This window comes from Diadema antillarum, unplaced genomic scaffold (assembly GCF_040938485.1).
Source record: "Diadema antillarum isolate AM-2024a unplaced genomic scaffold, OU_Dant_1.0 seq00000810_RagTag, whole genome shotgun sequence".
Taxonomy (NCBI): Eukaryota; Metazoa; Echinodermata; class Echinoidea; order Diadematoida; family Diadematidae; genus Diadema; species Diadema antillarum.
In genome coordinates this window covers 1,632,619-1,655,772 of record NW_027271690.1, presented here as the reverse complement: position 1 = coordinate 1,655,772, position 23,154 = coordinate 1,632,619, and the positions used below count along the sequence as shown (strand labels likewise).

The 23,154-nt window shown below is 38.5% G+C and overlaps 1 protein-coding gene across 1 annotated transcript; it reads right to left on the bottom strand.

Annotated features, from left to right (window-relative positions):
* Nucleotides 1–269: 269 nt before the first annotated feature.
* LOC139739680 (monocarboxylate transporter 12-like) lies at nucleotides 270–23,130 on the bottom strand. Its single transcript, XM_071650289.1, has 3 exons — nucleotides 22,923–23,130; nucleotides 1,153–2,001; nucleotides 270–403 (listed from the first exon to the last, which is right to left on the bottom strand). The coding sequence occupies exons 1-3, from the start codon at nucleotides 23,128–23,130 to the stop codon at nucleotides 270–272; spliced, it is 1,191 nt and encodes a 396-aa protein (XP_071506390.1).
* Between the last annotated feature and the right edge of the window lie 24 nt (nucleotides 23,131–23,154).

Below are 23,154 nucleotides of genomic sequence, written 5' to 3'. Positions count from 1 at the left end.
ATGCACGTCATGTGTAAAGTTTTCCATTGTACTGACCTAGAATTACCCTTAGTATGATATTGATTTTCATCAAAATCTCCTATGAATAATATGTTTACCTTATTTTTTTCCAAGTGTATGTCTATGAGATGAGAATACCAAAACTTTTACTCAGTGATCATTGAGCTATTCTCCCTTGAAGGTGGTTCCTCATCAAACTTTGATGCACACTGCTCTGGCTCTTACTTTTTTTCTTCTTCTTTAAACATGCTCATGCACGGCAGCTCCAACTAAGAAATCACGTTGCTCCTGTTCATTCTGTCAAAGATTTCTGAGACAAGAAGATTCACGAGGATAACAATTTCAGCCAACCCGAATGCCATAAAGACGACGGTATAGGATCCAGTTACATCGAAGATGAGACCTGTCAAATCAATAAGAAAGATTCAAAAATTCATTTTAAAACCAGGGTGGCAAAACAATCCTGACAAATCTAAACTTCTATATTTTAAGGGTTTTTTTAAAAAGGAATCCGCATGTATGCATCGTAATAGATCACTAATACATTGTGACATGGTAACATCGAGAAAAGTTAATAGTGATTGCAGTTGACTATCATCTTGGTGTCTTTTGAATTATTGTTGGCATATTTCACAAGCAAGAAGCAAAATCTGTATGTTGCAAGAAATTGATCTAGCTATATATCTGATATCAAGTCATTCAAACTACAATCATAAAAAGTGTCAAAAGATTGTGTGACCATAATCGTCAACATCATGTTTACCAGGTTGTTTTTTTTTTTTGTTTTATTTTGTTTTGTTTTGTCTAGTCATGGCTTCTTAACCATGCCACTGCAATTTCTTATAAGGTAAACAAACAATACTGATTATGTTTAACTATATATACATTATTAAAAGGGAAATTAAATCTCTATGTACATGACACTGTATATCATACCGACTAACATGCTGACAGAGACACTGACCTATAAAACGACCATAGATGCAGCATCATGCTACTATAGCCTTGACGTGGCATAATATTCAAAACACAGTTATATGGCATTGTAGGCCTATTATATATAGCAAATATAGGCCTACTGTATTTGCAAACACTTGGTATAATTGGTTTACGATAATAATGCAAATCTAACAAATAAGATCTCATTAGTACCTGACAGAAGATCACCGAAGAGGGCGCCAATACCACTGGTTATGCACATGGTGGAAAGGGCCTTAGAGATATTTTCCTGACGTCTTACCGTCTTCTTTGTCAACGTGTGCGGGAGGGAGTCAAGAATGAACATGAAGAAGCCCTGAATAGAGGCATTGACGGCCTGATAGACGTACGTCGCTTTCAAGGTTAAAACGAAAAATGATACTGAGCAAATGAAGCAGCAATGGACGAAGATGAGGGTAGGGTTCAACTCCCAGCGTACCAGGACGAGAAAAAGTATTCGTCCAAAGATGCCGCTGATGCCTGCGATGCTAGAAAGAAACACAGCACGAGAGGGTTCAATGCCAAGCCATTCTGCTTGAGGCACAAGGAAAAGCATCCAAGCATACAGGACGTAACTTGTCAAGAAAACTGCTGGTGTAACAAGCCCGAATTTCGGCTCAGAGAAAAAGATTAAAGATTTCAGTCTCTTAAGGAGTGACTTTGCACACCCCGACGATGTTTCCATATTTTGTACAGAATTTGTGGCAAGGCTTGATCCTGTTGAGTCTTCTATCAGTTGTCCTTCTCGCTTCATCTCCTCTTCCTTCTTTTTCATTTCGGAGAGGTCCGTTGGAGGTCGGACCACAGCTCCGCACGCGACAGCATTGAGGCATATCCCGCCAAGGATAAGGAATGCACCTCTCTGTCCGTAGGCTTCTAGTGATCTCTCAACGATCACTGGAAGGCAGAAAGCCCCAAGTGTTAATCCGAAGAGAGTCATTGTGTTGTAGAAGATAAACGAAACTGGAAAGTAGTCATTTAGTGTCACGTAGACGGGTAGAAACGACAACGCCATTCCAAAACCTTTGCAGAAGGCGAGGGGGAAAAAATAAGAGAAGACCGAAAATGTATCGTTGCTAGAAAGTTGCTGAAGATTTATCTAAATGTAAAGGGGCCGTGGAGCTTTGTTGTTTTGTTTGCTTGCTTTGTGTGTGTGTTTTTTTTTTTTATAGTGGGGTGGGTGGGGAGGCTGCGTGGCGGGGGGGGGGGAGTATTTTTTCGTACATGGAAACGCTACAGGACATGATCGAATTATTCGTAAGTTTAGCTGAAATTTTGAAGTGCGCAAGCGCGTGGACTTCACATACATGATGACGTGTGATCACTGCCTGCATACGTATGTGCAAGGAGGTATCCTTGGTATGTGCTCGCTTACTCAGTTTACATTCGATTCGCAGTTCATGAGCGCCCTACGTAACCCCGCTGGAAATATGCGGGCAGCTAGCGGAGAGCATCGCGAGTGTCAGCCAGGGCAGCCGGTAGCCAGCGTGGATAGGAGAGCAGTACATGCGTAGTTCACGTGAAATGTACAACCAAGGAGGTACTAGTACCCTAGTACCTCCTTGGTACAACTTAACAAGTCACAACTTCTACAGCCATAGGCTTGTGGAATTGATGCCACATTACCACTATTAGTACATGCATAAATGGCCAAATAAGAGCTCTTTCGAAATCTTTTGCACGACCTTTTTTTTTTGTGGATTGGGTACTAGTATTTCGTAACTTACACCACTACCCGTCAGACAGTAGGCCTACTGTCTACCACTACTACTACTTGGCTATGGTTTATGAAGCGGACGTGTATTCACAATCGACTTCTCAGTGCTGCCAGTGAACATGGTGACTCGAGCATCTCGAGTGCTCTTTCGAATTACAACGATAAGATCATTACAAATCCACATGTAAACATGTAATAATAGTAGACCGAACTTCAGTAGAGTCTAGTTCTGTGTTTTCAAACTGATTAGTTAATTAGAAGTAGGTGATATGTCGGCGTGATTGTATCAGACGTACTTGTAAGGTGAAAGATATGTGTGTGCAATGTGATGTGTGTTGTAGAGCTATCGCAAGCGACAGTTATTTCCTGCATGTTGTTCATTGTTATAAAATGGGTTCAAGAATGTAGCCAATTGGAAGCGCTGAAATGAGTCACGTGTGCGTGCATTAATTTTTACTATCATGCACGGCCTTGCAAAAAAGCGTAAAGTCACTGACGTCACAATGTTTACACTAGCAGTGCGCACTTAATCAGTTGTTACAAGTGCGTCGCGCGCTACCATACGCGCTGTCAATCCTGTAAACAACTTCTCGTTCGGGCTGCCAGCTGGCCTTTCTTGTGCACAACAATTATGTGGCGTACGTATACGCTTATACGTACAGTACTTACATATGCGGGATTTCCGAGTGCGACGTGCGTAAATGTTTGGGACGAACATCCTCGGACGTCTTGACCCACAAAGGTACGTGAAAAACGCTGACAAATGCTGTTAAATTTCGAATTTTCTACTACTACTAGTATTAGGTAGCTCGCTGCACGTGTACACAGAGAGTAGGGCCGTGCGAGTCGAGTCCGTTCATTGCGTACAAGTTGGCTGGCCAAGCGAAGTCCATGCGCTTGCGCACTTCAAAATTTCAGCTAAACTTATGAATAATTCATGTCCTGTAGCGTTTCCATGTACGGAAAAAATATTCGCTCCCGGCGGGGGGGGGGGGGGGGGGGGGGGGGGGAAGTGGTCAACAAGGTCAATGATAATAAAAATTCTTCCCCCTCCTTACCCCTAAGGGTGGGATTTCACGGAGCACGCGAACGATTTGCGAAGGACGCGAATGACAAAATCCAACATTCGGAAAAGTTTTTTCTCCGAATGTGTTCCGACGATGAAGCCGAAAACTATTCTTGCGCAATTTGTGCGAAGTTCCCACGACGTATGTGCGATTGTCGTGTGTATCATTGCTAAAGTACAGCATGTTACGTACACGAAGAACACGCGACGGAAATGCGAACAACGAAAAATTTTCATTGGAGAAAATGTAGCAAGGAGAGGTGGAAGCAATAAAAAAAAGATCAACTCAAATCAGCTTTCTTGAGTTGATTTTTTTTCTTTCCTCTATTTCTCTTTTCGTTTTCTCTCATTTCTCTATAGCGTGTTTGCCTACATTTTTTGTCCCCGCCGAACGAGTTCGAGCAGGGGACTATGAAACGGGCTCCGTACGTGTGTGTGTCCGTGTGTCCGTCCGTCCGTGTGTCCGTCCGTTCGTCCGTGTGTCCGTGTGTCCGTGTGTGCGTCCGTGTGTGATCAAAATCTTCAATTTGCTACTTCTCTGTCATTTATGAGCCAATTTTGATTCTGTTTGCTTTATATGATAGCACTACATGGGAGCTTTGAAACTTCTACACAGAATTTCAGTCGTGACCTTTGACCTTGACCTTTGACCTATATTGTACATTTTGCTACAAAATGCTACTCCTTCGCCATTTCTAACCCGATTTCGATTCCGTTTGCTTTATGTGATGGCACTAGGTGAGGGCTTCAAAACTTCTACACAGAATTTTGACCTTTGACTTCTTTGACCTTTGACCTTGATTTTTTGACCTATATTGTACATTTTGCTACAAAATGCTACTCCTTCGCCATTTCTAACCCGATTTCGATTCCGTTTGCTTTATGTGATGGCACTAGGTGAGGGCTTCAAAACTTCTACACAGAATTTTGACCTTTGACTTCTTTGACCTTTGACCTTGATTTTTGACCTATATTGTACATTTTGCTACGAAATGCTACTCCTTCGCCATTTTTAACCCGATTTCGATTCCGTTTGCTTTATATGATGGCACTAGTTGAGGGCTTCAAAACTTCTACACAGAATTTTGACCTTTGACTTCTTTGACCTTTGACCTTGATTTTTGACCTATATTGTACATTTTGCTACGAAATGCTACTCCTTCGCCATTTTTAACCCGATTTCGATTCCGTTTGCTTTATATGATGGCACTAGTTGAGGGCTTCAAAACTTCTACACAGAATTTTGACCTTTGACTTCTTTGACCTTTGACCTTGATTTTTGACCTATATTGTGCATTTTGCTACAGAATGCTACTCCTGCGCCATTTCTAACCCGATTTCGATTCTGTTTGCTTTATGTGATAGCACTAGGTGAGGGCTTCAAAACTTCTACACAGAATTTTGACCTTTGTCTTCTTTGACCTTTGACCTTGATTTTTGACCTATATTGTACATTGGCTACAAAATGCTACTCCTTCGCCATTTCTAACCCAATTTCGATTCCATTTGCTTTATGTGATGGCACTAGGTGAGGGCTTCAAAACTTCTACACAGAATTTTGACCTTTGACTTCTTTGACCTTTGACCTTGATTTTTTACCTATATTGCACATTTTGTTACAAAATGCTACTTCCGGCGGGGACATATGTTACGCACCGCGTAATTTCTACTTTTCCTTGTTTCCCCTAGGACGTATCTCCACTAGTAAAGCATTTTATCTTTTTTTTTGCAGTTCCTCCAACACATAATCTCTATAGTTCAAATGAAATTTACATACTTAAGATTGATTTTAAGTATATTCTGCGAATTCTTTTTTTTGTATATCAAATATTCTTTCTCTTTGCTAGTCTATAATTTCTTTTGTTACTATAGTTGTTAATAATTGTTTGATGTTTAGATGTATGCTACGATTTCTATTTGCAGAAAACGTACAGGGCATACATCCCCCAAACGTGCGCTAAACGTTCGCGAGAATGTCTCAAAAGGTACGCGAACAGTTTGCGATTACGTCGTAAAATGATCGGAAAAACTTCGCAGATTTCGCGTAACATACGCGAGACATTCTCAGAAGCTTCGGAGTCTGTTTGAACATTTTGCGAACATCGCGCGTGTCTTGCGAAGGTCTTGCGCATATGACGAAGCTTTAAAGACACTTTCGAGAACAATTCACGAGCAAATCCCGACTAAGTGTGCGGAAAAGTTTCGCGAAAAATTTCAAACTTTTTTGAAATTCTCGCCGAAGTAAAAACGACATTCGCGAACAATTGACGACGCTTCCGAACCCTCACGTTTGTTTGGCGATCTTTTGCAGACTAAAATGCGAATGCTGGATTTTGCCATTCGCGTCCTTCGCAAATCGTTCGCGTGCTCCGTGAAATCCCACCCTAAGGGTGGGATTTCACGGAGCACGCGAACGATTTGCGAAGGACGCGAATGGCAAAATCCAGCATTCGTATTTTAGTCTGCAAAAGTTCGCCAAACGAACGTGAGGGTTCGGAAGCGTCGTCAGTTGTTCGCGAATGTCGTTTTTACTTCGGCAAGAATTTCAAAAAAGTTTAAAATCTTTTGCGAACCTTTTCCGCACACTTGGTCGTGATTTGCTCGTGAATTGTTCTCGAAAGTGTCTTTAAAGCCTCGTCATATGCGCAAGACCTTCGCAAGACACGCGCGATGTTCGCAAAATGTTCGTGAAACCCCAAACAGACTCCGAAACTTTGGAGAATGTCTCGCGTATGTTACGCGAAATGTGCGAAGTTTTTCCGATCATTTTACGACGTAATCGCAAACTGTTCGCGTACCTTTTGAGACACTCTCGCGAACGTTTAGCGCACGTTTGGGGGATGTATGACCTATACGTTTTCTACAAATAAAAATCGTAACATACATCTAAACATCAAAGAATTATTAACAACTACAGTAACAAAAGAAATTAAAGACTAGCAAAGAGAAATAAATGTTTGATATAAAAAAAATCGCAGAATACACTTAAAATTGATCTAAAGTATGTAAAATTTCATTTGAACTATAGAGATTATGTGTTGGAGGAACTGCAAAAAAAAAAGAAGATCAAATGCTTTACTAGTGGAGATATGTCCTAGGGAAAAAAATGGAGGCAAGCACACGATAGAGAAATGAGAGAAAAAGAAAGGAGAAATAGAGGAAAGAAAAAAATTCAACTCAAGACAGCTTCCACCTCTCCTTGGGTACATTTTCTCCCATGATTGTTTAAAATTCTTCGTTGTTCGCATTTCCGTCGCGTGTTCTTCGTGTACGTAACATGCTGTACTTTAGCAATGATACACACGACATTCGCACATACATCGTGAAAACTTCGCACAAATTGCGCAAGAATAGTTTTCGGCTTCATTGTCGGAAAACATTCGGAGAAAAACTTTTCCGAATGTTGGATTTTGTCATTCGCGTCCTTCGCAAATCGTTCGCGTGCTCCGTGAAATCCCACCCTAAGGAGCACGCGAACGATTTGCGAAGGACGCGAGTGACAAAATCCAACATTCGGAAAAGTTTTACTCCGAATGTGTTCCGACAATGAAGCCGAAAACTACTAGTATTCTTGCGCAATTTGTGCGAAGTTTCCACGAAGTATGTGCGAATGTCGTGTGTATCATTGCTAAAGTACAGCATGTTACGTACACGAAGAACACGCGACGGAAATGCGAACAACGAAAAATTTCCAATAATCATGGGAGAAAATGTACCCAAGGGGAGGTGGACGCTGTCTTGAGTTGAATTTTTTTTTCTTTCTATTTCTCCTTTCTTTTGTTCTCATTTCTCTATCGTGTGCTTGCCTACATTTTTTTTCCTAATACCTATCTCCACTAGTAAAGCATTTGATTTTTTTATGCAGTTCCTCCAACACATAATCTCTATAGTTCAAATGAACTCGTATACATACTTTAGATTAATTTTAAGTGTATTCTGCGATTTTTTTGGATATCAAACATTTCTTTCTCTTTGCTAGACTTTAATTTCTTTTGTTACTACAGTTGTTAATAATTCTTTGATGTTTAGATGTATGCTACGATTTTTATTTGTAGAAAACGTATTTTAGGTCATACATCCCCCAAACGTGCGCTAAACGTTCGCGAGAATGTCTCAAAAGGTACGCGAACAGTTTGCGATTACGTCGTAAAATGATCGGAAAAACTTCGCAGATTTCTCGTAACATACGCGAGACATTCTCCAAAGTTTCGGAGTCTGTTTGGGGTTTCACGAACATTTTGCGAACATCGCGCGTGTCTTGCGAAGGTCTTACGCATATGACGAGGCTTTAAAGACACTTTCGAGAACAATTCACGAGCAAATCACGACCAAGTGTGCGGAAAAGGTTCGCAAAAAATTTCAAACTTTTTTGAAATTCTCGCCGAAGTAAAAACGACATTCGCGAACAATTGACGACGCTTCCGGTCCCTTACGTTCGTTTGGCGATCTTTTGCAGACTAAAATACGAATGCTGGATTTTGCCATTCGCGTCCTTCGCAAATCGTTCGCGTGCTCCGTGAAATCCCACCCTTAAGAATCTACGGATGGAACCTTTTCGAAAAGTCACGGGTATTGAAATCTTCAGTCCCCCCCCCCCCAAAAAAAAAAAATATATATATATAATAATGATAACAATAACAGAATAAAGGCTTATGGTTCCGCGGCCCTTGCAATGTAGTATGCAAATATACTAGGCCAGGGCCCTGTTTTATGGAGAGTTAGATTGTTTTTAGCGAAGATACAGTTCATTTCTAGGATATGTCTATGTCAGCCTGTGTAGTAATGAAGTCTACAATCGATTATATCTTTTGATAAAATTCAGGGCCCCGAGAGGTTCTTGTTACAACTATTAGCATGAGCCACCAGAGGTAACTTCTTTTTCAAAATTTACATGATGTATTAACTGAGTATTGTGAAGAACCTTTGTTTATAGGTGGTGATTTGAACACTGTTCAAAACCCTGTTTTAGATCGGTATCCAGTTCATGTTCGATATCACCCTCGTTGTTATGATGCATTAGAAACCTTAAAAGATGATTTTGATCTTGTGGATGTTTGGCGTGAAAGAAACCCCAGTAAGCTACAATTTACTTGGCGCTCCAAACTCTCACGTAGCAGGTTAGACTATTTCTTGGTTTCTAAAAATATTTGTAACTATGTTGAGGATTGTAATATACATTATGGGCACAGGAGTGACCATTCAGCTATTTCCTTAATAGTTATTAAGAAGGTCCCTAAAAGAGGACCAGGGTTCTGGAAGATGAATACATCTCTTTTGTCACAAGAATACAATCGGGAACAAATAAGAAAAGTTATAATATCTACAATTAAGTTGCACTCTCATATGAGTGTTTGTAACTTATGGGAGTTTGTTAAATTTAAAGTAAAACAAAAGTGTATTGAATTATCTTCAAAGATTAGACGAGATTTAAAACATAACTTCCAATTATTAGCAAAATCAATAGAAAAACTTCAAAACGATTTTGATCAAAATCCTGATGATCATGATCTAGAAAAGTTGTTATTGAACAAGAAAGCAGAATTAACTAAAATTCAAGAAGAATTTGTTAGGGGATCAATGATTAGAACCCGGGCTTCTTGGGTCAGTGATGGTGAAAAAAATACAAAATATTTTTTTAATTTGGAGAAGAGAAATTACAACAAAAAACATATTCAAAAACTTCAAAAGAATGACGAGATCGTTTGTGACCCATCTGAAATTTTGACTATGGAAAAGGATTTTTATGAAAATTTATATACATCATGTAAAGTTGAAGAAAGGGACATTAAAGAAGTTTTTGATAATATTTTAATGCCTATGTTAAAAGAAGAACAGGCAAACCTCTGTGAAGGCATGGTATTTGAAAAAGAGTGTTTCGAGGCTGTTAAATCAATTCCAAGTGAAAAAACTCCGGGTTGTGATGGCCTTCCTATAGATTTCTACAAGGTATTTTGGCAAGACATAAAAGATATACTATGTCAAGTTTTTAACACATGTTTTATAGATGGAGAGCTGTCTACACTGATGAAGCGGGGTGTCATCACTTTACTGCCAAAAAAGGGTAAAGATAAGCTCCATTTGAAAAACTGGAGACCTATCACACTTCTGAACAATGATTATAAAATTCTAGCAAAAGTTTTTGCAAATAGACTTAAGAAAGTCCTGCCTTTTTTAATAGATTTTGATCAGACAGGCTTTTTAAAAAATCGTTATATTGGAGAAAATATTCGACTATTGAAAGATGTGATTCAGTATTGTCAAATGAAACCATTCAAAGGTTTAGCTGTGTCAATAGACTTTGAAAAAGCATTTGACAATATTGAGTGGAATTTTTTAATAGCTTGCTTAAAAACCTTTGGTTTTAAAGACGACTTCATTACATGGATTAGAGTGATGTACTCGGACATATCCAGTTGTGTAATTAACAATGGATATTCTTCAAGCAATTTTAATTTGCAAAAAGGTGTCAGACAAGGTTGCCCTTTATCACCCTATTTGTTTTTAGTTGGAGTTGAAATCCTAGGTATCATGTTAAGGCAAAGTAAGAACATTACTGGCATTAAAATTGATGGAGTCGAACTTAGAGTTAGTCAATACGCTGATGATACGATTGTATATTTATCTGCTAATGAAGTGAACTTAAGAAACACATTTCATTTACTGTCTGCTTTTCAAAAAATATCTGGGATGAAAGTTAATATTGAAAAAAAGCAACATCGCTTGTCTTGGTCCGTGGAGTGGCACTTTGTGTTCAGATATCCAGATGAACTGGGTAACAGAGTATTTATTTTACTTGGGAATATATATACCTTTAAGAGGAAGTGTAGACTGTTTTAACCAGAATTTCCAAATAAAGTTGAAAGAAACGGAAAGCACACTGAACATTTGGAGACACCGTAACTTGACACTGTTAGGAAAAATTACTATAATTAAGTCACTGGTGATGCCTAAGTTTGTGTATTTATTCAGTAACATACAAGATCCTCCAAAACGTTTTTTTGATGAGTTACAGAGACTCCTGTTCAACTTTGTTTGGAACCAAAAAACTGACCGTATAAAACGTATTATTATGTATGATGATTACAAAAATGGAGGCTTGAAAATGCCACATGCAGAAAGTTTTTGTCAGGCATTAAAAGTATCTTGGGTAAAGAGATTTCTCGAGGAAGAAACTCAAACAGGAACCAAAAAATGGAAATTGTTCTCTAAATTCTTTCTGGAGAAATGTGGAGGAAAGAGTGTTTTCAGAGGAAACTTTAGTGCACACGATTGTAACCACTTATCTGTAAATCTCTTTTGGATTGATGTATTAAAGGCTTGGGCCCATTACAGATACTACAACCCTGCTAGATATAAAGATATACTTTGGCAATCGATTTGGAATAACTCATTTATTAAGGTAGCAGGCAAAACTGTATTTTACAAAAGGTGGTCCAATGCAAGTATATTTTACGTTAGAGATTTGATACGAGAAAATGGTTTTTTTAAGTCTTTTGAAGAATTGCAGGCTGAATTTAATCTTCCTATTTCAAACTATTTAGATTATTTTGCAATTTTATCAGCTATACCTGCTGAGTGGAAAAGAGTTTTGAAACAAGAACATGTAAATGTTGATGAGCAGCCTGAAGTTTTTGATGACAGGTTGGAAGCATTTGTATGCCATAAATCACCTGTTAAATTTTGTTACTCACAGTTGTTAAAAAAGATCTGTCCAACCGAGTATTCCCGTGTTTTGTTAAAATGGGAAACAGATTTGCAACAACCTCTTGAGAGTTTGATTATATGGAGAAAGCGTTTCAATATTTCATTCTTTGCCACATTAGATACAAAAATTAGAACCTTTCAATTTAAGTTTTTGCACCGTATAATTGCAACAAACAAATTTTTATTTAAAATTGGTATAAAATCATCCCCAAATTGTAATTTATGCAACACTGAAGAGCAAACATTGCTCCATCTGTTTTTTTACTGTGACTATGTACGAACCTTTTGGCAAAACGTTACGAAGTGGCTAGAAAGAACTGCAATACTTTCTTCACCTCTAACCTGTATTGATATCTGTTTTGGTATTGACACCCAGAAGACTCTGGTAAACACCATTATTTTATATGCAAAACATTTTATTTTCCGTAACAAATGTCAAGACAAGACCTTAAGTTTTGATCAGTTTAAGAATGAGATAATTTATCTAGAAAAGGTTGAAAGAGCTATAGCTTATAGAAAAGGAAAATTAACATTTCATAGAACCAAATGGTGTTTGTTACTTGCAGTCTAAGCAATTGGGCTCAGTTACATTCCTAAATTCTAATTACAGTCAATTACATTTTTAACTCAGATTTTCAAACCTCTGCACTTGTCATGATCAATATGATTATAGACTCTGTTTGGACTGGCTTGTTCGGCCTGTAGACAAGTGGGGATGGAAAATTTTTGCAGGGATGATTAAATCAGCCCTGAAACATGAATGAGAATATGTTGGGGTTGTGGCTGAGCCCAACAAGCTGAGTGGACTCGGTTCTTTGTTTTTGGTATAAATGAGGGAGTTTTTAGCCTCCCCCTTGCATTGTATTACAATTTGTTTTTTACCATTGCAAAAAAGAAAACATTATACGGTACTTATATGCAGCAATGTCAAAATTCTGTATCTGTTAATCTGTGAAGAAGCAAAATAAAGACGGAAAAAGGAAAAAAAAAAAAGAGGTAACTTCTGCAATAGCACTATTAGTCTGGGTGCCAAAGGCTGAACCTTGTTTTACCGTCCACCCAATGTTTTTTGATGGTTCTACCCTATTTCGGGGGTGCTGAATCCGAATCTGGATGATGCAACTCTTGCATCCTTGAGGGTTTTGAGATATTCAAGATGGCCGCCAAAATGGCCGCCCAAACCGGAAATTCCCATGTATTTCCTTCTAAATGGTGAGAAATTGAACACAATTGATGGTTTTACCCTATTTCGAGGGTGTTGAATCCAAATCTGGATGGTGCGACTCTTGCATCCTAGAGGATTTTGAGATATTCAAGATGGCCGCCAAGACCGGAGATTCCCATGTATTTCCTTCTAAACGGTGAGAAGTTCAAAACAATATATGGTTCTAAGCTATTTCGGGGGTGCTGAATCCGAATCTGGCTGATGCGACTCTTGCATCCTTGAGAATTTTGAAAAAAAATGGCCGCCCAAATCGGAAATTCCTATGTATTTCTTTCTTAATGGTGAGTAATTGAAGACAATTGATAGTTCTAAGCTATTTCAACGGTGCTAAATCCGAATCTGGATGATGCAACTCTTGCATCGTTCAGGGTTCTGAGATATTCAAGATGGCCACCAAGATGGCCGCCAAAAGCGGAAATTCCCATGTATTTCCTTCTAAATGGTGAGAAATTGAAAATTATTGATGGTTTTACCCTAGTTCGAGGGTGCTGGCTCAGAATCTTGATAAAACTTTTGTATCCTTAAGGGTTTTGAGATAATAAAGATGGCCACCAAAATGACCGTCAAAAATGGAAACTCACATGTAGACCCCCCTTTTCCTTCTAAATGGTGTTAAAAAAAATTGATGGTTTTACCCTATTCTGAGTTCGTTGAATTTGAAGCTGCAGGATACAGCTCTTGCATCCTTAATGTTTTGAGATGATAAAGATGGTGTAATGGTGTAAAATTGAAAACAATTGGTGGTTTTACCCTATTTTGAGGGTGGTGAATCTGAACCTGGTTGATGCAACTCTTGTGTTTTGGGGGGTTTTGAGAATTCTAAGATGACCGCCAAAATAACTGTCAATATTGAAATTTGTGAGACCCTATTCAGCACCCTCGACATTTTGTTGTTGCAATTTTTGCACTCTTTAGGGTTTTGAGATGTTTGTTTGTTTGTTTGTTTGATAGGTACTTTATTTTCTGCAAATCAATATACATAAGTTACATAATCATGAAAATGCAGGAAATATACAAAGTAAATTAAACGCAAAGTCGTTTGACTTGCATAAACCACGATACATACTAAGTACATAATCATGAACACGTAGGACATATTATGTAAAGTAAATTTAACACAGTCTTTTGACTTGCATAAACAACGATATGAAAGAAATTTAATATACAGTATGCATGTCTATGCAGCAGTGATAAGAATAACATTTATAGTTAAGAAACGATTATGCAGAGGGCCGCCATTATAAGCATTGCTTGAAAAGATGGCCGGCCCGAGGAAAAGATAAGGACGTACTAAATTCGTAACAATATAAATTCTGCTGCGAAGGTAGCAGGGGAAAATAAACTCTGGTGTGTGATGGTGGTGGTGGTGAATGTGTGTGCAGGTGCTTGAGGGTGCACAATAGCAGATAGGCTGGAATTTAGAATAGTGAAATTGGTTTACTGAAAGAGGGGACGATATGCGCTGTTGCTATCAGGAGTCCAATATGTCCAATGATGTCCAAGATGTCCAATATGTCCAATATGTCCAATATGACTGCCAAAATAATTCTCGCTATCGCCAATGACGTAAAAAGTACCCGGATGTGGCTTTTTCGTCAAGATTTAGTGCACTTCGTAGCAAGGGCACTTCCGGCGCGGGGCATAATTTGCACAGCGCTAGCGTGCGCGTACGTGTACCTTACCTATAGCGCCGCGCCGACCACGGATACTAGTACAGTACTAGTATATAGGCGGCTGTACCGCCCGAGCCATGCCAGCGAGTGGCCAGGCCTGTCACACTCGTACACTGTACATAGTCCCCGCATGCATTGCCCTAGGCCGGCCGGCCTTGCGTTAGCGCATAGCATGCACCACTGCACGCAGCGCATAAGCTGACACATACCGGCACAGCGTACTGCTTGATCATGCGATCGATGTGCACATCACAGATCAGTCATCTCTGCATACGCTGAAAATATGCTGGAAAATATTCACCCACCTGGATATCGTCATGGAATGCCCATCTTTTTGTCCCCGCCGAACGAGTTCGAGCAGGGGACTATGAAACGGGCTCCGTAAGTGTGTGTGTCTGTGTGTCCGTCTGTCCGTCTGTCCGTCCGTCCGTGCGTCCGTGTGTGATCAAAATGTTCAAAATGCTACTCCGCCATTTCTAACCCGATTTTGATTCTGTTTGCTTTATATGATAGCACTACATGGGAGCTTTGAAACTTTTATACAGAATTTCAGTTGTGACCTTTGACCTTGACCTTTGACCTATATTGTACATTTTGCTTCAAAATGCTACTCCTTCGCCTTTTCTAACCCGATTTTGATTCCGTTTGCTTTATATGATGGCACTAGGTGAGGGCTTCAAAACTTCTACACAGAATTTTGACCTTTGACTTCTTTGACCTTTGACCTTGATTTTTGACCTATATTGTACATCGCCTACAAAATGCTACTCCTTCGCCATTTCTAACCCGATTTTGATTCCGTTTGCTTTATATGATGGCACTAGGTGAGGGCTTCAAAACTTCTACACAGAATTTTGACCTTTGACTTCTTTGACCTTTGACCTTGATTTTTGACCTATATTGTACATTGCCTACAAAATGCTACTCCTTCGCCATTTTTAACCCGATTTCGATTCCGTTTGCTTTATGTGATGGCACTAGGTGAGGGCTTCAAAACTTCTACACAGAATTTTGACCTTTGACTTCTTTGACCTTTGACCTTGATTTTTGACCTATATTGTACATTTTGCTACAAAATGCTACTCCTTCGCCATTTGTAACCCGATTTCGATTCCATTTGCTTTATGTGATGGCACTAGGTGAGGGCTTCAAAACTTCTACACAGAATTTTGACCTATGACTTCTTTAACCTTTGACCTTGATTTTTTACCTATATTGTACATTGGCTACAAAATGCTACTCCTTCGCCATTTCTAACCCGATTTCGATTCCGTTTGCTTTATGTGATGGCACTAGGTGAGGGCTTCAAAACTTCTACATAGAATTTTGACCTTTGACTTCTTTGACCTTTGACCTTGATCTTTTGACCTATATTGTACATTTTGCTACTAAATACTACTTCCGGCGGGGACATATATTACGCACCGCGTAATTTCTACTTTTCCTTGTTTTTATTTGTTCTCTGTCGAAATGTCGCGAACACAATCGGGAACGAACCGTGATCTCGAACTTATGCTGTCTCCGAAGCAACTTCTTCCAAGTAAGTACGGAGGCACTAGGCTTACTACCACTAATAGTAAATCGCGCGTGCACGTACTGCGCTGTGGAGTCACCCGCAAACTTCACCCACGCGGCCACGTCACGTCTCGCATGCCAGTAAAGGGTCCTATTTCTGCAGATTTTTTTCATTGGATTCATTGTCGTGCGAACAACACATGGCAGCTTCGCAGCAACAATCAATAGTCGTATTAACAGCAATTTCTTAAGAATGGAGAAATTTCAAATCATATTAAAGCTGTAATTCAAGTCGACAAAACAGGAAGTACACGTAGAATACAGTCGGTTGTGTGTGTAAATAGCATTAGTCACGTATCACACGCGTACGAACGGAAGTGACTTTGCTACCGGACTATCCCATAATGCACCGTAAATGACGCTAAATCAACATCCGGGTACTTTTTACGTCATTGGCGATAGCGAGAATTGGCAGAAATTGGAATCCCAATGTTAATATTTTTTTTTCTAAATGGTGAAAATTTGAAAATAAATTGATGGTCTTACCCCATTTCGAGGGTGCTGAAGGTTTTGAGATATTTACAAATGTCCTGTATAAACGGAAACTCCTTAATGTTTTCTCATAAACTGTGAAATATTGTGCTATAACTTGAAGCGAGGGATTAAACCCAAGGTGAAAAGCAATAATCCGTATTCTTGAATTCAACTCGGTTGAGCAAATTTGTCAAATCAGCTAACAATTAATGGCACCCAAAATGACTGTCACAATGGTATTGTAATAGTGAGATATTCCGATATGTCTCAAACGGAAATTTAACACGTAATGGAAAAAAAATGATATTGACATCATACTGAAACGTACCAACACAAACACTGAAAATTTCTTTATGCACAATTGTTATAAAGTAATGCCTATGGTAGCCAATAAGGGCTCCACAGACTGATGTGAACTATATCCTTTTTGGCTGAAAGAGTAATATTAAATCATGGCCTGCTGGTATTTGGTGTTGAAATTTGTCTTGTTTTGTTATGAGTCTCACTGCGTACTCTTATGAAACTTGTGGCATATTCTGATTACGTCACTAGAAATGGTTGCATCCATGACCACTACAGTAGATATCGATATAAGGGTAATTTCAGATGCACTCTGCGTGATTATGATATTCGTAATTACTGAACTATCAACTACAATGTATTACCTAACATGTTGTCGTTTGTTTGTTTTTAATTCTTTTTTTTACGGCGTGTTCCCTGTGATTTTTCCATCCCCTCGTGTGTATATATGATATTGTCGCTTGGGCGACAAGACCCCGTATCTGAAATTTTGGTGAAAATGACTTTTTTTTTAATAAACAGTCAGATAATCAGTTAATGATGTCCTGTCCAAACCTTAGCTGTCTTACCCCAAAAATGAAGCTACCATGGCATGTCAAAGGAAAGGTTATAGTGCTTTGGCTGCCATGTTTGTTTGCTTTTTGTTTTTGTTTTTGTTTTTCTCTCCTGAACCATTACATCATATTGAAGAAAAATATGAAGCATAACTATAAAAATGTCCTACCCGTGTCTTCAACAATGTCATCAAGACCACCAATATAAAAGAACTACAATATGCGTTCGTTTATCAGCAGAGTATAGTTGGGTTTAGATTTTGCTATTGACGAAAACCTGAAATAGGGTAAAATCGTTAATTGCTATCAATTTCTCACCATTCTGGCGAGCATTTTGGCGGCTATCTTTAATATCTCCAAACTCTCAATGATGCAAGGGTTGCATCGTCTAGATTCGCATTGAGCACAGTGATCGAAATAGGGTAGAATCATCAATAAAATTGTTCTCAATTTCGAACCATTAAAATTGAAATACGTGGAAATTTCCGGTTTTGGCGGCCATTTTGAAATCGGAATAGGATAGAACCATCAATTGTTCTCAATTTCGAACCATTAAGAACGAAATACGTGGGAATTTCAGATTTAGGCGGCCATTTTGGCGGCCATCTTTAATATCTCAAAATCCTCAAGGATACAGGAGTTGCATCATACAGATTTGGATTCAGCACCCTCCAAATAGTGTAAAACCATCAATATTTTTCTCAACATTTAGAAGGAAATACATCGGAATTTCTAGTTTTAATTGATGGCCATTTCGGCGGCCATTTTGCCGGCCATCTTGAATATCTCAAAACCCTCTAGGATGCAAGAGTTGCGTCATACAGATTCGGATTCAACACCCTTCAAATAGGGTAGAAGAATCAATTGCTTTCAATTACTCACCATTTAGAAGGAAATACATGGGAATTTCCGGTCTTGGCGGCCATTTTGGCGGCCATCTTGAATATCTCAAAACCCTCAAGGATGCAAGTGTTGCATCATCCACATTCGGATTCAGCACCCCCGAAATAGGGTAAAACCATCAAAAAACATTGGGTGGACGGTAAAACAAGGTTAGGCCCAAAAAGTCGCTTTGGCACCCAGACTTTATTTAGTCCATGGGCCAAGAGCCGAAAAATGGGTTGTTGGTATCACCCGAGGTGGCAAAATCTTTTTGGTGTCATTTTGTTTGTCGGACATAGATACGCTTATCAAGCTATGATAGCATTTCCAAATGAATAGCTTAGTCATAATAAATGAATTTTTAATCAATTTGGTCTCGTTTTTATATCCCTATACTTCTGAATCGAAACTAACTGCTATACAAATACGAGCACTGCCTTCTGCATGTCCACAGGTGTTCTGTTGTAAACGCGGTGCGCTTAGTCTTTATTCAAGGCAGCGAAGGGAATATCCAAAGGGTTATGATGTCCACAGCTGTCACGCGGTGCGCTTAGTCTTTATCTAGAACAATGTACCGTTATCATATCTATAGTTCCTAATAAAAGGGATTATCTATACTGTTTTTATAACACCCTCTCAACAAATACATCAGTTTTAAACAAAAATCACTCTGTTCATTTACAACATTATTAATTATAATGTATTGTAGTGTACCGGTACATTGTTTTTGCATAATCTTTCATTGTTGGATGGAAATAAAGCGACAGTGGCGTGGTATTAGCGTTTTCAACGTAGCGATTTCACCGGAAAATGATAAATAATTGAAAAATACGCTAAAATTCGCGAGAAATTGCTTTTTTGTTGTTGTTGTTTTTAGATAAAGGGATATACACTGTATTATAAGCTTTGGATATTCCCTTCGCCGTCTTGAATATTAGACTAAGCGCTGTGGACATCATAACCCTTGGATATTCCCTTCGCTGCCTTGAATAAAGACTAAGCGCACCGCGTTTACAACAGAACACCTGTGAACATACAGAAAACAGTGCTCTTCTTTGTATAGCGGTTGCAGGGATATAACAACGAGACCAAATTGGTTTAAAATTCATTTACTATGACTAAGCTACTCATTTGGAAATGCTATCATAGCTTGATAAGCATATCTATGCCCGACAAACAAAATGACACCAAAAAGGTATTGCCACCTCAGATGGTACCAATATCTGGCCTGGCCCATGGACTAATTTCCTGAGGGGCGCATCCGCAGACCCGAAGAAAATTGTGCTGCTCCGAAGTCACCGAAGGCACACAGTTTAACCGATGCCTCGAACAATGGTCTGGTACATTTGTTTTATACCTCTCAAAAATCATTTCAAAACTGACAGCAAATCAAGTGGGATTTACCGCTCTCTCAATTAAACAAGTCCATTTCTTCTACGCACACAAAATTACACTTCCCATTTATTTGCGCGTGAAAACCTAATCAGTCCTCTCGCGCGTTGGTGGAAAAACCGTACCGTGTTTGCGTCAAAGCAATGAGCGAGATAAAACACTCGCGGGGGACGTATTAGTGGTACGTTTAGCGAGTCATCAGCGTGATAGTTTACCTTTTCCCTGGAGAAATAGCAGGACTCTGACGGGACAAGGATTTTCATCGTAGCAATGATAGTCGTGTTATTGCTTTCAGTGCTCTCGACCAATCAGATCACAAGAAATAATTTGTGAGGGATGCGATTCTCTTTAGATTCGCACATTAACTAGAATGAATTTTTGAATGCGAAGTTCAGTTCAATTCATATGTCCACTTTCTCAAAGAAATTACAAAATAATTGACGGTAAGAATACTGAATAATAATTCAAAATGTATGCAACCATGTCTTTTGATTGACTAAAAAAAAAAAAATAGAAAGAACCTACTGAACACAACTTAATGGGCATATCATGATATAAAGGAAGTGACAGAAATAATATGACAGGGCCTAAATAAAAGCTAGTCTGAGTAGATCTATTGTCAGAGCACTTACCTGTTGTTGATGTCAAAATTGCCAGTAGAATAGTCGAATCGACGAATGGCACACACAGGACAGGGACAGCATACAGGAAACCGCCCAAAATCGCCAAGGCTCGAACATTTACAACTCTCATCAACAAATGCACCAATGGGGCTGCGTTGAGAGAAATAGTTTAACAACAGTCAGTTCTATAGGAGTAAAGTACAGTTGCACTGTTACATTCCTCCTTTGTCTTTGAGTGGTTAATGACTAAACAGCATAAACCAGAAACAAAGATTCAGGTTTGCTAGGTCAAGAGAAAAGAGACAATAGGGGATCTCGCAAGGTGGAACGAACGAGCATATTCGAGACATCATAACTGAGTGAAAAGAGAACGATCGTCTCTTACTTTTGTCTTTTCGTCCTAAATATCTCTTGCTTGGTTATTTTGTTTTAAACATCATAACATAACTAATATTCCGTCATAAAAGAATGTCTGAAAACTCAAGAAATGTTGCAAAATATCATCTGTAAAGTTTACAATTTATAAAGCTATCACCCTCGTCACTGCTCAAAATGTATCCATCCTTATCTTAATGATATGGTATCACGAATGAAATCGCTATAGTAATTACAGTATTTAAGAAAGGTAATAAGTAAGGTAAATAAGTAATAGATAATGATATAATTTTGTAATTATACATACCTATTTCTTCTTAAATGTCTCCAATTTATAAACTGTTAGAAATAGTTGCTTATTCGAGACTCCTTAAATTTCTTAATTGTTATGATATTATTTCTGATGCAAAATTCGGTGTTTTCCAAAACACACAGCACCTCTCAACCAATTCTCTCCTTTATTGAAAAAGTGGCCAAAGCTGTTGATAAGGCTCATCATAAGTGGGCGTCTATCTCCCTGGACCATGATATTACTTCTTAAAAATTATGTCATTATGGTAAGGCCTATAAGTGGAGTGTTTCAGGAGCTACCTAACGGATCGCAAGCAATATTTTTTGTTGCCTGGCCAGAACTCCTGCAGCCAATCTGTCAACTGTACTGTTCCTCGGGGTAGTTTACTTTGGACCTCTTTTGTTCATCATGTACAAATAACGAATGCTTTTAATATTTCATCTTTTGTACTGTTTGCTGATGACACTACTTCTTTCTTATTCAGATCCCCGAATTTTTGTGGATACGTTAAATTCTGAACATCAGAAAATGATATGTTGGATAAGTTGTCTTAAAAGGTCTTTAAAACTAAATGTGTGTTGTTCAATAAAACTTTGAAAAGTCTACCGAGTAATATAGAAATAGATGATATATATTATTATAGATGAAGTTACATAAATTAAGTCTCTAGGTTTGGTTATTTATAATAAACTCTCTCGGAAGTCACATATTTATAGTGTTTGTCACACAATATCCCTATTGGCGTTATAAATAGAGTTAAATATCATTTTCCCACTATCATCCTCTCCATTACAGTCGGCTTTATGTCTTAATAATGGTGTCATAGCTTGGGGAACACTAAATCAAACTTATCTCGACAGACTGTCCCGTCTCCAGGAAAACAAGCCCTTCGAATGATTTGCCACGTATCTTGGAGATCTTACAGCTACAATGTTTTGCTTTTCGAAAACAATATTTTAAAGATAACCGATCGTTATCATTATCAATTGGTCAATAATTTATGTACAAACTCTGTAATAATTTTTTTACTGCCCGTTTTCACAATGTTCACCAGAATTTTTGCGACATACCGCTCTTTCAATAACCAACTAGTCACTCTCATGAATTTCATTTGCCTTTAACTATAAATAGGACTATTTTTACACAATCTATATTTACATTTGCTGGACATAGATATTGGAATGATCTCTGTGATAGTTCAAAAGCGTCCCTAAGTTAGGTTCTTTTAAAAGTAATTTAAAGGATTTTTTTATTTATTTAAAGGAATTTATCTGAGTCTCATCACTTAAATTAATGTCTTTTTATCAACATAATGAAATCGTGAAATTGTGCTGAATCTTTAATGGTTGCATTTAAGAACTACGAAAAATCAAACTTTATTTTCTGTTAAAATCAAGCAATTATGGCTGAGCGGTCTGCAACAATCTATTAACTCTCGTCTTGTTACACTCTCCTATCTTATCTTCACACCACGTTCTCTGTTTCTTTCACTCTTCAACACCTTATGAACGAAGTCCATAATACGCGCTGGAGAGTAGATATTCAAATTTCTGAACAACTGATCATGACGGGAGATGATCACATTGTTATTTCTTCAAGTATCCCTGAATATTTTCTTAACTTACAATGTGTATTCCGTGCTAGACTGAGGGTTGAACAGGGCTGGAATAAACGATTTCCATCGTACCACAGTGTCTCCATCGTGTTTTGCTTTGTATATAGGTCTACTGCGATAACTTGCAGCCCATGGTAGTGCAAAATTCCATTTGGTCATTCTTGTTAACCAAGTGTTCATCTCACTATTTCCCATTCATTTGAATGTGTAAGCACAAGGTGAATCCCATAGTATCTAGATAAAAAGAGAGGCTAAATTCTGTTGATACGAAGGTTTGCTTTAAATAGATTAGTTTCTGCAGGTTGAATGATATCGCGCACGTACAGGACAAGTTATCAGAATCAAATCTGAGCATATTACAAACGTTGCGCAATATTTGGATCTTTTGAATAGCTGAACAACAATCTTAGACTTTGTAAAAGCGTGAGGAACTGCAAAATTTCTTGTTATACTGTCGTTGAAAACTACACTACTCACCAGCCAAGTACGCTAGGGTGGCCGGCATGCTACATATGATCCCCATGGTCTTGTAGTCAGTGTTGTAGCGAGTGATCATTACTGGAAGCAAAACCCCAAATGATTTCGCCAGTCCTGCATCCAGGAACATAAGTGTGAATTTCGAAAGGGCGATAACGTAGCGCCATAAGTCCTTGGAATCTTGTAGTCTGGTCGTCGTAGATGCCATAATTCCCCGAGTCACAATATGCTT